We start from the raw sequence: 13,169 nt of genomic DNA on the forward strand, positions 1-13,169 counted from the left end.
CCCCCCCCCCCCCCCCTCCTCTGCAGTCCCAGGATTAGGTTTCATTCCTGCAGTTCTGACTGAATGAACTGATCAATTATTTACAGAGCAGCTGAAGGTCAGAGGAGAAACCCCCGTGAGACCTTCCAGACCAGAAATAGACTCAACCACAGCAAGGACACGGCTGCAGACTGGGACCAGGACCACCAGGACCACCAGGACCACCAGGACCACCAGGACCACCTGCACCACCAGGACCACCAGGACCACCAGGACAGAGGTAGGAACCTGCATCCTGACACCTGGTCCACTCCTGCTCTGTGATTGGCTGCTGCTCTTCATCATCACTCCATAAATGTACTGACGTGAGTGGATCAGGGTCAGGGTCGGTACCATGGTCCGTTTACACTGTCCTACAGCAGCAGCAGCAGCAGCAGCAGCAACAGCAGCAGCAGTAACAGCAGCAGCAGTAACAGCAGCAGCAGTAACAGCAGCAGCAGTAACAGCAGCAGCAGCAACAGCAGCAGCAGTAACAGCAGCAGCAGCAACAGCAGCAGCAGTAACAGCAGCAGCAGCAACAGCAGCAGCAGCAGCAGCAACAGTAACAGCAGCAGCAGCAGCAGCAGTATTTACTAACTCTTATTATTATCTGTTAAATTCTGCAGTCAGTTATTTTTAGTCACAAGTTGACCTTAAGGTCAAAGGTCATATCTTTTATTGTTGTTGTTTTTCTCACTGGTCAATAATTGATGTACAAACATCATGTTGTTGGTCAGGGTCAAATTCAGCCGCTGTAAAAACTTTTATTTACTATTAATTGATTTGTATTTATTTCACATATTTTTATATATATTTAATGTTTTAATGTAAATACTTTTTACATTTTTCTTTTTGACTTTTTTCAAAATGAATCAGTAAATAAATCACGCTGCACTTTTTGAAGAATCGCCGCCGTGAGATGTTTCCGGAAAAGCTCATTAATGATTGACGGCCTAACTGAGCGTGACGCGGCGACATCAGCAAAACCAGGACGAACACGGTGTTTCTGGTCCTCTGTTACAGGAACAAGGACACGGACCAGAGGGGACGGACGGAGAGACGGACGGAGAGACAGACGGACGGACGGACGGAGAGACGGACGGAGAGACGGACGGACGGAGAGACAGACGGAGAGACAGACGGACGGACGGACGGAGAGACGGACGGAGAGACGGACGGACGGAGAGACAGACGGAGAGACAGACGGACGGACGGACGGAGAGACGGACGGAGAGACGGACGGACGGAGAGACAGACGGACGGACGGACGGGGGGAGGAGGTGAGGAGACCAGATGATCCCCTGACACGCCGGGCCTTCAGAGGTTCACCATGAGGTTGAATCCCGTCTCCAACGTCACACCGGACATGACGCCGGGCCACGCCCACGCCAACACCTCCGGCGCTCTGCCCCCCCCCTCCTGCAGCATCGACGAGTCCTACAAGTACGTCTTCCTGCCCGTCTGCTACTCGCTGACCTTCGTCTTCAGCCTGACCCTCAACTCCGTGGTGCTGCTGCGCTCCTGCCGTCGCCACGGCAGCGGCTGTTGCGGCGCCAGCGGGCGGCGTTGGAACACCTCCCTGATATACATGGTGAACTTGGCCACCACCGACCTGATGTACGGCCTTTCGCTGCCCTTCCTGGTGGCCAGCTACGTCCTGAGGGACAGCTGGGTGTTTGGTGACTTCATGTGTCGCCTGGTGAGGTTCCTCTTCTACTTCAACCTCTACTGCTCCATCTTCTTCCTCACCTGCATCTCTGTGCACAGGTAAGAAACAGTCGACCGGCTGAACGCTAACGGTCGCTAACAGGGAACTGAAGGAGGCGCTCTCTGAAGGGGGCTCTCTGAGGGGGGCTCTCTCTGGAGGAGGCTCTCTGAAGGAGGCGCTCTGAAGGAGGCTCTCTAATGGAGGCTCTCTGAAGGAGTCTCTCTGAAGGAGGCTCGCTGAAGGAGGCTCTCTCTGAGGGGGGCTCTCTCTGGAGGAGGCTCTCTGAAGGGGGCTCTCTGAGGGGGGCTCTCTCTGAAGGAGTCTCTCTGAAGGAGGCTCTATGAAGGAGGCTCTCTGATGGAGGCTCTCTATGAAGGAGGCTCTCTGAGGGAGGCTCTCTGAAGGAGGCGCTCTCTGAGGGAGGCGCTCTCTGAAGGGGGCTCTCTGAGGGGGGCTCTCTGAAGGAGGCGCTCTGAAGGAGGCTCTCTTTGATGGAGGCTCTCTCTGCAGGAGGCTCTCTCTGAAGGGGGCGCTCTCTGATGGAGGCGCTCTCTGATGGAGGCTCTCTCTGAAGGGGGCGCTCTCTGATGGAGGCGCTCTCTGAAGGGGGCTCTCTGAGGGGGGCTCTCTGAAGGAGGCGCTCTGAAGGAGGCTCTCTTTGATGGAGGCTCTCTCTGATGGAGGCGCTCTCTGAAGGGGGCTCTCTGAGGGGGGCTCTCTGAAGGAGGCGCTCTGAAGGAGGCTCTCTGCAGGAGGCTCTCTCTGATGGCGGCTCTCTCTGAAGGAGGCTCCCTGAAGGAGGCTCTCTCTGTGGGAGGCGCTCTCTGATGGAGGCGCTCTCTGAAGGGGGCTCTCTGAGGGGGGCTCTCTGAAGGAGGCTCTCTCTCTGATGGAGGCGCTCTCTGAAGGGGGCTCTCTGAGGGGGGCTCTCTCTGGAGGAGGCTCTCTGAAGGGGGCTCTCTGAGGGGGGCTCTCTGAAGGAGGCGCTCTCTGAAGGGGGCTCTCTGAGGGGGGCTCTCTCTGGAGGAGGCTCTCTGAAGGAGTCTCTCTGAAGGAGGCTCCCTGAAGGAGGCTCTCTGCAGGAGGCTCTCTCTGAAGGAGTCTCTCTGAAGGAGGCTCTCTTTGATGGAGGCTCTCTCTGAAGGAGTCTCTCTGAAGGAGGCTCCCTGAAGGAGGCTCTCTCTGTGGGAGGCGCTCTCTGATGGAGGCTCTCTATGAAGGAGGCTCTCTGATGGAGACTCTCTCTGAAGGAGGCTCCCTGAAGGAGGCTCTCTGAGGGAGGCTCTCTGAAGGAGGGGCTCTCTGAGGGGGGCTCTCTCTGGAGGAGGCTCTCTGAAGGAGGGTCTCTGAAGGAGGCGCTCTGAAGGAGGCTCTCTCTCTGAAGGAGGCTCGCTGAAGGAGGCTCTCTCTGCAGGCGGCTCTCTCTCTGAAGGAGGCTCTATGAAGGAGGCTCTCTGATGGAGACTCTCTCTGAAGGAGGCTCGCTGAAGGAGGCTCTCTCTGATGGAGGCTCTCTGTTTAGACTGTGTTTCCTTGTGTTGTCATTGATGATAACATTGATGATTAACAGATCAGTAAAATGAAAGTGTTTTTTGTTTATCTTTATAAACATATAAACATCTGTGACTCCTGGTCCTGGCTGACTCCTGGTTCTCCTCTGGTCCACAGGTACCTGGGGATCTGTCACCCCATGAGGACCATCACTCTGGAGAGTAAGCGGGTGGTGAAGGGCATCTGCGCCTTGGTGTGGGTGGTGGTCTTCATCCTCACCTGCCCCATCTTCAGGTTTGCCCAGACGGGATACGTAAGACGGCGAGGCGCAGAACGATCCCCTGAACCCGAGGCATCGAGGAACGCCGGGAATACGACGGTGGAACAGGACGGAGAAGGTTACATGAACTGCTGGGACGACGCCATCGATAGAGAGTTCGCCGACTACGTGCCGTACGGGATGGTCCTCCACCTGTTGGGCTTCTTCCTGCCCTTCGTCATCATCGCCTGGTGCTACTCTCACGTGGTCAGGACCATATTTCGGACGCTACGCTCTCCTCCCAGCTCCATCGTAGGAGGTGAGGACGGTCAGGGGGGAGACGGCGCCGCAGAAGGAGTGAGGGATCGGGAGAGAACCTCCGTGTCCATTTCCGGCTCCCAGTATTCCCACTACATCCGCAGGAGGAGGAAGTCCATTAAAACCATCGTGACCATTACGCTGCTGTTTGCCCTCTGCTTTCTGCCCTTCCATGTGACCCGGACACTGTTCCTGCTGCTGCGGCGGGGGCAAATCGGAGGCTGCAACGCCATGAAGGCGGTCTCCATTTGCTACAAGGTCACGCGTCCGCTGGCCTCCTGCAACGCCTGGCTGAACGCCCTTCTCTACTTCCTGACAGGAGACAAAGGCGCCCCCTGCTGCTGGCCTGGAGAACCCACGGTTCGCCGGGACCGACAGAACGGCTCCCTCTGGTGGCCACTGAAAATGATGAAGAAAGAGGGAGTGGGAGAGGACGACCAGGGGGCAGCAGAGAAAGTGAAGAGGGAGTTGCATCTGGAGAACGAGTCCAAGTCGTCCAGGATCATCTTCTAGGATTTTTTTTTGTCGCAGAATAAGAACCAAAACAAAACCAACCAGACAAGGCTAGCGGTACCGACTCTAACCCACTGTAGGGGGCAGAGTTCAGTAACAAACTAATGTATTTTCTTTTGTTTTTCAATCTTGGAGCTTAAGAATTGTTCACGTTTACAGGGTCAATAAGAAACACAAAGGTTTCCTGACAGCACGCCCTCTAGTGTCCACTTCCTGTTGTTGCTCAGAAGAAAAGGTGACTAAAAGAGTCCGGTTGTAAAAAAACAAACAACAACTCTTTACTGATTCTTAGTCTGTACTTTTATTCTTTACAATATTTCATTTGAATGATTCCTAACACCTCCCTCTAGTGGTGACTAACAGTTCTTCAGTTGACTCTCTGGTACTAAATACTCCAGGTATTTCAAAAACCATGAAACACAAAAGCTGGACGTTTTTCACAGACAACAGTTCTATAAAAAATAGTTCTGTTTATGAAGAAAGTCGTTTTCCCACCAACAAATGGACGACACACACACACACACACACACACACACGCACTGTTGGATGATGTTGTTTGTCAACAACTCCAACCAAGGTCAACGTGACCTTCAACCTAAAAAGTTCCAGCAGGAACTGATGGACGAACAGACAGGAGAAACTGAATACCCTGTTGTCCAGCAGAGGGAGCTGTTACCTGACAGTACTACCTCTGACTACTTTAAGAACATGAAACTATTTTTGATTTTTTTAAAAGAAAACAAAATCTAAAATAATAATAATTCTCATTTTTATTACTATTATTGTTATTATTTTTAGTCGATTCGTTGAAAAGATTCAGTTTTAAGTCTGTTTAATGATTTCAACTGAATTCTAATCAGTTCATAAAGGAGCTGGTCTAAAGTATCCCTGCTCCTGTGGAAGTGACCTTTGAACCTTTAAGGTACCGCTGACCAAGAACACACAGAGCAGGTGCACACATTTAACCAATAAATCAATGAACAACTTCATGTGATTTTAGCATAAGCTAGTTGTGCTAATCTTAGCATGCTAACAAGAATCTTCAAGTTTATCAGTAAAAGTGTCTCTGAGACGAGCTAATGCTTAAGGCAGGCTAATGCTAGCTCTACACCTTAACATCTGTTTGCTTAATCACTACCTGACCATTTACCCTAAATCATTTCCCACTGGGTGGCGCTCACCAGCCTGTAGTTATGTTGGCGGTATCCATCCGGATCAATCCGTCGTTGTCTCCAAACCTCCTCGTACAGGCTGCGAACCACTGGAGGCAGCGGTGGGAAGCCGGCAGCTCTAGCTAGCATCTGACAGTAGTCCCACTGGTGTCGCTGAATGACCATCAGGTGGCGATGCTCCACTCCCTGGTCCAGCTTCTCCTGCTCCTCCTGTCGGACCTCCTTCTCCATCTGGACCCGAGACGGCAGAGGTACGGTTCCGTCCAACACGGCCAGAGCAAACTGGACCTGCAGGAGGAAGTCAGGGTGTGACGGGGATGATGTCATCAGCCTGCGACAGGCTAAGGTCGTGGTCGTCGCTCTCACCTGGCAGTTGAAGTTGGGGAAGGGGCAGATGAGTTTACAGACACCAATGAAGAAGAGCGAGGGGAAGGCGGGGGGCATCATGTACCGGTACAGGGGTGACATCACGTGCTGCTGGATGTCCACGCCCAGTTCTGCCGAGTCCAGGAACGGGTACTTGAAGTTGTAGCCGGTGCAGAAGATCAGGACGTCGGCCACGCCCACGGATCCATCCTGAAACAAGTGAGTGTCGTTAAAACTCCACAGTTGGACGATGCACGCACACACACACACACACACACACACACACACAGGACTGTTGGATGGTGTTGGATGATGTTGTTTGTCAACAACTCCAACCAAGGTCAACGTGACCTTCAACCTAAAAAGTTCCAGCAGGAACTGATGGACGAACAGACAGGAGAGAAATGTCTGTTGTCCAGCAGAGGGAGCTGTTAAACCTTCATGAAGGTTCCTCTGGCCGGCAGAAGAAACACTGTGATGTTTTGACTTTAAACTGTACAAAAACACGGCAAAGACGTGTTCGGGATCTAGATCAGATCAGATCAGTAAAGTCTCCGTGTCCTCACCTGGAAGAGGACGCTGCCGTCCTCCTGGATGGAGACCATAGTGCTGGACTCATTAATCCCAGGAGGAAGAGGGAAGGTGAGACGAGGACCACGATGACTCAGCGTCACCTGGAGACCAGAAAGATGAAGAGTGTGACGTCATCTTCATCCAGACCGCGACCCCTGGACCCCAGGACCTGACGACCTCTGACCCTGGAGCTCCATGGAGCAGCTGACCTACCTGACAGCCCACTTTAGCCAGTTCCATGGAAATGTCCAGTCCTGAGGCCTTGGCTCCAAGTACTACGATGGACTGACCCGCAAAGGCTTCTGGGAACTTGTACGAATGACTGTGAAGCACTGTTCCTGGAAGCAGAGAGCAGGACTGACGTTAGGTCCTCATCCAGTCAGTCCTGTCCACATGTTCTCATCTCGTCTTCACTCATTGGTTACAGACGTTCAACGCCCGTGTGTCGCTTCAGTCCACTCTGTGGTGTGTGTCTGTTGATGCTGACGTCTGTGAACACATCAGCGTCGTACCTTTGAAGTGCTGGATTCCTGGGATGTCTGGGATGTGAGGGTCTGAATAATGTCTTCATCAGCAACAGAGAGGACGAAAAAATCAACCTTAACGAAGAGTTCGTTGGTTATCCTGATGATGTCATCACTTACCCCGCACACACAAAGACTGCGTCAAAGGTTTCAGTCTTCTGAAGACCAGACACGTGTGATGATGTCACTCTCCATGACGTCACCGTGGCCCCGCCCTCCTGCAGGTCTGTGACAGGCTGGACTTTTTCTACTGCGGTGTTAAACTGAGGGTCGCGGTGAAAATGTGTCACAAAGATTTGTTTACATATAATATCCTAAAACAAATAAACAAATCCACTTTTGTTTGTAATGAAATTGTTGTTAAATCGTTTTGTTATTATTGTTTATCCTGGTCAGAAGTTTCAGAAATGGAGACTGGTGTAAAAGTCCACTCTCTAAGACGAACAGTACTACGAAAGGAAAACACACGGCAATTATTTAACGGGGTTTGTCAAACACTCAAATGAAGAGCAAAAATTGATGCCAACAGGGGGCGCCTGACTCACTCTGATGTGTGGACCGATGCTGTGGCTCTGACAGTACTTCTCCAGGTACTTCTGCACTTCCTGGTGAGACATGAAGCTGCTGAGCTCAGGGTCAAAGGGGAAGTCAGGAAACATCATCACCTCTTTAGGAAGGTTGGTCCTGTGGGAGGTCAAAGGTCAAATGAACAGACGTGACCTTAAACGACAGTCTAAAGTGTTGATGTTTACACACCTGAGGTCTCTGTACATGCTGCTGTGGACTGGGCGCCCGCTGTCGTACACGCCCACTTCCTCTTCATAACACCAGGTGCCGCCCACCCTGTCAATGAGCTCAAAGACCACCGGGCGGGCGAAGACTTTGGGGCGAGCCAGGATGTGTCTGGCTGCACAGAGCCCTGCAGCGCCGGCACCGATCACCGCCACTCGCATCATCATGGCCGACTGAGACAAAGAGAGGAGTGTGACCACGAGAGACCATGGACAAGACTAAGACCCCGGTAACAGTCTGCTGAGTTGGACCCTAGTCCTGGTCCCCAGTCCTGGACCCCAGTCCTGGACCCCAGTCCTGGACCCCAGTCCTGGACCCCAGTCCTGGACCCCAGTCCTGGACCCCAGTCCTGGACCCCAGTCCTGGACCCCAGTCCTGGACCCCAGTCCTGGACCCCAGTCCTGGACCCCAGTCCTGGACCCCAGTCCTGGACAGATTAGGTCCACTCTTCTCTGATGTGTCTTTAATGACGAGTCACCATAACTTGTTACTCATTAACAAAGATCTTTCCAAGAACGACGTACTTCCAGGAACCAACAACAATCTTTGATCTGTTGATAAAACCAGTGACATCATCACATCTCACATCGGAGAAACTTTAACAAACGTGACTTTGCAGGTCGCAGGTCATAGCTTGAGCCACCCCCTGCTCACTGAGGTGAAAGGTAAAAGGTTGTGTCGCAATGACAATAACTCCCTTTATAATAACTGGTGTTTTATTTCATCTCTGGACATAAATGAATATGATCTATATATGAATATATATTTGAATATAAATAAATATTCAGTGAAAATGTTTTTTAATTAATCATTGGTCTTTTTTTTCACCTGAACACAAATCACCTTTTTCTTCAAGTTTTCCTTTCTTAATTACAAATTATTAAAATATTTAGTCTCTAAATCACTTAAAACTCCAGTAATTCTAATTGTAATAATAGACGACCTGAGGTGTAGGCAGTGAAAACGTTCTCAAATTATTAGGTCAACTTTGACGGGTTTATTTATTTTTCGTTTAATATACTAATATAACCGACATATATATATGTACATATGTGTGTATTTAAACCAAACACAGAGGTTTTCTCTATAAGTGCAAAACAGAATCCAAACGATAAAAAAATTGTTAAATACGGATAATATATTTCTAGATTTTCCCTTTTTAACTTTAAGTTCCAACGAGGGGAAATACTAATTTAAAATCTTTCACAGAACAGACGCATCTTTTCATGAATAAAATAAAAGCAACAATTACGACATTTTTACCGAACAACTAACATCAGCTGAAGTTTTACAGTCAATGTCGTCGGAACATCCAGACGCATTCACTGACACGAATTAGTTTTTACTTTTAATCGATGACTAATGTGAAGAAGATGAACCGTTACCGTCTCTTCAGTCTATCCTCGTCTCTGAGAAGTTCACCGGTTCTGGACAAACTCTCTGTCCAGTCTCAGCCGATGTCAATAAATAAAATGGCGGACGATGCCGACGGCGAATCAGGACAAAACCGGAAACGACAGTGGGCTCACTTCTGAGAGTTCGTCTTCTTTTTTTAAATTAACTTTATACGCACAATTTCCAAACTTGAATTTGATCAAATGTTTTAAAAACATAAAATGTCATATTTCAGATTTTCTCTAGAATTGCGAATATTTACAATGTTACTACATAAAAAAAACCATATCAGAATTGAATAATTTTGTTCGGTTTTATGATTTGTCGATGCTTAAGCTATAGTACTCTATGCTAACTTTTAGCTATTATTTAATTATTTTGTGGCTAACAGTTAGCCACTCTGGACCAGATGGTCAACACAGCTTCATTCTGATCGAGCTTTAGTGTAAACACAGCGACGTTTTATTGTTTGGTTACCATTGACAGATGCCGTTCTCTGTAGCTGTGACAGACAGACGTGGTTAAACAAAACACATTTTATTCACTCACTTCAAACAGTATTAAGTCACTAAGTCAAGTTCCAGCAGGTGGCGCCACCTGTGTCACACAAGTCTCTATTTACAAAACAACCAAACATTAAGACTCTAACAAACAACATCTAAGACATTATTATTCACAGACTCTGTGCACTCGTCTCCCCCACCGTCTCCCCCACCGTCTCCCCCACCGTCTCCCCCACCGTCTCCCCCACCGTCTCCCCCACCGTCTCCCCCACCGTCTCCCCCACCGTCTCCCCCACCGTCTCCCCCACCGTCTCCCCCACCGTCTCCCCCACCGTCTCCCCCACCGTCTCCCCCACCGTCTCCCCCACCGTCTCCCCCACCGTCTCCCCCACCGTCTCCCCCACCGTCTCCCCCACCGTCTCCCCCACCGTCTCCCCCACCGTCTCCCCCACCGTCTCCCCCACCGTCTCCCCCACCGTCTCCCCCACCGTCTCCCCCACCGTCTCCCCCACCGTCTCCCCCACCGTCTCCCCCACGGCCTCGGTGTGGTCACTTGGAGGCGGCGTTGCCGTGCGGCGGCTGCGTGGCCTGCTGCTGCTGTTCTGCCAGCGCCTGCTGCAGCCGCGTGCGTTTCCTGGAGTAGTGCTGCCAGTGCAGCAGCTGCTGCTCGTCAATGAACTTGGTGCACTGAGCGTTGACCAGCTCCTTCCGGAAGTGTTCGTACTGCAGCAGCTCCAGCATGTGTAGGCAGTGAGGGTACCTGCAGGAGGAGGAGGAGGAGAAGGAGGCAGGAGTCAGGAGCAGCAGTAGTAGGTCTGCCATGTCCAGAGAACATCTACATCACTGAGACGCCACCTCCTGGTGGAACATCAGTAGAGCAGGAGCCTCCAGGTGTTTTTGAAACATAACTAAAACTTGGAGCTGTAAAAATATCCATATACTGAAATAACACCATATTTCCTTTTGGACCGTATATGAAGGCACAGGCAGGAGCGGACATTATTGTTAAAGGTCATCTGTGTCAGCGTCTTGGTTTGGACTTGGTTTGGTAACAGAAGTGTGAGAAGATGATCGGAGGAGTTTAGGAGACGTCGTAGGACGTTAGATTAGAGTCAACTTTCACCAAACACCAGAGCACTAACTTTACAGACAAGGGGAGACGCTGAGAGATGCTGTGATGCATGAGCCAATCAGATGCTGTGTTCCATCTGCTCCAGGTAAACAAAGCTACCAGCCACGTCTTTTAGTTGATCTTTTGCTGTATTTGTATTTATTATTATTATTATTTTCAAGTGTCTGCTTTCATACATACTAGCCCTCAGCTCAGTGACCTCTGACCCTGTGCGTGGGGACCAATAGCATTCGCTAACAGTGACTTACTTGAGGAACTTGGAGTATTCCGGCTCCTTCCAGTAGAGCAGATACTTCAGGTAGTTGATGAACACTCTCTCCCTCAGGTAGCCTCTCTGAGCTAAGACTGCAGGAGCAAAGACAAACAGAAGGTTGTTCAGAGCAGGAAACGGTCAAGTCGAACTGTTACAACTCTCCTGATGATGGTGAGGTCATCTGAGGTCAGAGGGCACAGCGCTCCTTACAGTTCAGGTAGTTTGGGTTGGCCAAACACTGAATGAACTCCAGCTCCGCCTGGAAACGGTTCCTGGCCTGTTCCTCTGTATGACACACACACACACACACACAGTTTACTGAAACCGATCCTTTGCTTGTGTTCAAGACACAGGCCAAAGTTCTCTGTATGTGACCAACAATTCTACTGTTGTCAAACAGACACATTCACTTTGGTTATTTGTGTTTATTTAGCGGTATATTTATAATATTAGCGCCTCTACTATGGGAAATGTAATAATAATAATCATAATAATAATAGAATTAATTTTCTACCCAAACCCGAGGCATTAGAAACAGACATCACTAAAACATTCCCATTAACTCACAGAACTTTTAAAAACGTTAAATAAAATCAACATGAATCATTTTGAGGACGAACGAACGACGATAACAGTGACACCGACGTCGGTAACAACTATCACAACAACGTCAACATTTTATGGTTTTAGGCAAATTCCACTTCTGCTATGAATAATCGACACAGAATATTTGTCTATTACCGTAACTTTACCGTAAAAAACAACAAACCCGTGATCTCACTGAAGTGATGAACGGGCTTTGGTTCTCGACAAACACGTTTATGTCACTAAAGTTAAGGTAAATATCACGTACGAACCTGTTTCCATGACTGTCGGACGCTGTCGGTCCGTTAAACTGCCGTTATTTTCAAACAAAACTAGATTTCACAACAGTTTAAGTTGGTTTTAATGATGTTTTTTCGTATTTTTCCATCCAGCTACCATCGTCAAACTGCAGCCGCCATGTTTGTTCTTCTTCCTGTGTCTTCATATCCGCGTCGTCACATGGTTATTCCGACATGTCACTGCCCCCTAGCGAAGATACAGATATCAAAACCAGTGTCTCTCCTGAATAGGCTGGGTTTTAACGGCTCATCCACGAGAATTCATCACGTTTGCTGTAAATCTGGGAGAGATGATGAAAGACGTCACTGTGGGACACATCTGTGTGGGATACATCGTGTGGGACACATTGTGTGGGACATGACAGGAGACATTTTTTATTTTCAGTTGTTGATGTGAGTGACAGAAGAAAAAAATTGATTTTAGCAAAAATATTTATTTTTTTAAGGCAAAAACCTGCTGGACAGTAGACTGGACTGGTCAGTAGACTGGACAGTGGACTGGACAGTGGACTAGACAGAGGACTGGACAGAGGACTGGTCAGAGGACTGGTCAGAGGACTGGACAGAGGACTGGACAGACCCTCAGACACCACTGTCCAGTTTGATTCTGGTTCCAGCAGAGGTTCTTCCAGGTCACTGTCATCCATTCATTTAACCTGCAGTAGAAACAGCTCTGTGTTGACCTTTGACCTGAGGTGTCTCCCGCCCCACCGTCCAGACAGAGAGAAGACGACGCCCCCCTGGAGGTAAACTAAGTGTGTGCGTGTCTTCACACTCCACGGAGGATTTTCACGAGGCCGCGATTTTGTGACATCATCATCAGGAGAGGAGTTGATGTCAGACGTGAGAGCTCCGCCCTGCTTATAAGCCCCGCCCCTCAGGTGTGGTCATCGCAGTCCTCAAAGAGTGGAACTCTGGTCCAGTTCGTTCTGTAACGACAACATGAAGAGGTTCTTGATGAGTTGTTGGTTTGATTCTCCGTGTCGTCGTCTGTACAGGTGAAAATATTCATACACTGAAATATCACCATATTTAGTTCCACCATGTGGTTTCCTCCACCAGGGTATTGATCATTTAGTATTGGTATTGGTATTGATCATTTATTACCTACTACACTCAAGTATTCACAGTGTTGGTTCGTTTTATTTTTCTTTATTTATTATTATAATTCAATTGGGTAAAAAGAACTCAATATGTGGTCGAGCCTGTAGTATCACAAGATATGGTACGGTACAGTACGGTACAGTACGGTACAGTACGGTACAGTA

General features: G+C 49.3%; 4 protein-coding genes and 1 long non-coding RNA gene across 12 annotated transcripts in view; 2 read left to right on the forward strand and 3 right to left on the reverse strand.

Annotated features, from left to right (window-relative positions):
* Positions 1 to 1,086, forward strand: part of LOC112488615 (uncharacterized) — a 2,220-nt gene extending 1,134 nt beyond the window's left edge. Inside the window, exons 2-3 of the long non-coding RNA XR_003052889.1 lie at positions 87 to 259; positions 1,042 to 1,086. This is a non-coding gene — a long non-coding RNA (uncharacterized LOC112488615). The remainder of the gene's footprint in view (positions 1 to 86; positions 260 to 1,041) is intronic.
* A 133-nt stretch (positions 1,087 to 1,219) lies between these two features.
* Positions 1,220 to 4,557, forward strand: LOC103395654 (P2Y purinoceptor 3). The gene is made up of 2 exons (XM_008333420.3): positions 1,220 to 1,785; positions 3,395 to 4,557. The coding sequence occupies exons 1-2, from the start codon at positions 1,349 to 1,351 to the stop codon at positions 4,305 to 4,307; spliced, it is 1,350 nt and encodes a 449-aa protein (XP_008331642.1). The 5' UTR covers positions 1,220 to 1,348; the 3' UTR covers positions 4,308 to 4,557.
* A 27-nt stretch (positions 4,558 to 4,584) lies between these two features.
* LOC103395653 (flavin-containing monooxygenase FMO GS-OX5) lies at positions 4,585 to 9,265 on the reverse strand. The gene is made up of 9 exons (XM_008333418.3): positions 9,120 to 9,265; positions 7,699 to 7,907; positions 7,488 to 7,626; positions 7,063 to 7,205; positions 6,931 to 6,983; positions 6,632 to 6,756; positions 6,412 to 6,519; positions 5,846 to 6,055; positions 4,585 to 5,767 (listed from the first exon to the last, which is right to left on the reverse strand). The coding sequence occupies exons 2-9, from the start codon at positions 7,899 to 7,901 to the stop codon at positions 5,459 to 5,461; spliced, it is 1,290 nt and encodes a 429-aa protein (XP_008331640.1). The 5' UTR covers positions 7,902 to 7,907; positions 9,120 to 9,265; the 3' UTR covers positions 4,585 to 5,458.
* A 303-nt stretch (positions 9,266 to 9,568) lies between these two features.
* med31 (mediator complex subunit 31) lies at positions 9,569 to 12,191 on the reverse strand. 4 transcript variants are annotated; one of them, XM_025065628.1, is made up of 5 exons: positions 11,875 to 12,191; positions 11,228 to 11,302; positions 11,013 to 11,109; positions 10,133 to 10,392; positions 9,569 to 9,820 (listed from the first exon to the last, which is right to left on the reverse strand). In XM_025065628.1, exons 1-4 carry the CDS (start codon positions 11,882 to 11,884, stop codon positions 10,182 to 10,184), a joined length of 393 nt encoding a protein of 130 aa, XP_024921396.1. In that variant the 5' UTR covers positions 11,885 to 12,191; the 3' UTR covers positions 9,569 to 9,820; positions 10,133 to 10,181. The 4 variants fall into 4 exon arrangements, with proteins under 4 accessions (XP_024921396.1, XP_008331643.1, XP_024921398.1 ...); XM_008333421.3 differs by having other exon boundaries at positions 9,569 to 9,832; positions 10,169 to 10,392; positions 11,875 to 12,014; XM_025065630.1 differs by having other exon boundaries at positions 9,569 to 9,844; positions 10,169 to 10,392; positions 11,875 to 12,014.
* A 71-nt stretch (positions 12,192 to 12,262) lies between these two features.
* LOC103395656 (capZ-interacting protein-like) overlaps positions 12,263 to 13,169 on the reverse strand; it is a 4,858-nt gene continuing 3,951 nt past the window's right edge. For 3 of the 5 annotated variants that reach the window (XM_025065621.1, XM_025065620.1, XM_025065619.1), the window contains one exon: positions 13,053 to 13,165. In XM_025065621.1, coding sequence (XP_024921389.1) covers positions 13,090 to 13,165 — 76 coding nt within the window. In that variant the 3' untranslated portion in view covers positions 13,053 to 13,089. Of the gene's footprint in view, positions 12,831 to 13,052; positions 13,166 to 13,169 lie in introns of those variants that run through there. The other 2 variants (XM_025065623.1, XM_025065622.1) reach the window with 1 other exon arrangement.

The sequence above is a fragment of the Cynoglossus semilaevis genome, chromosome 19 (genome assembly GCF_000523025.1).
Source record: "Cynoglossus semilaevis isolate Cse_v1.0 chromosome 19, Cse_v1.0, whole genome shotgun sequence".
NCBI lineage: Eukaryota > Metazoa > Chordata > Actinopteri > Pleuronectiformes > Cynoglossidae > Cynoglossus > Cynoglossus semilaevis.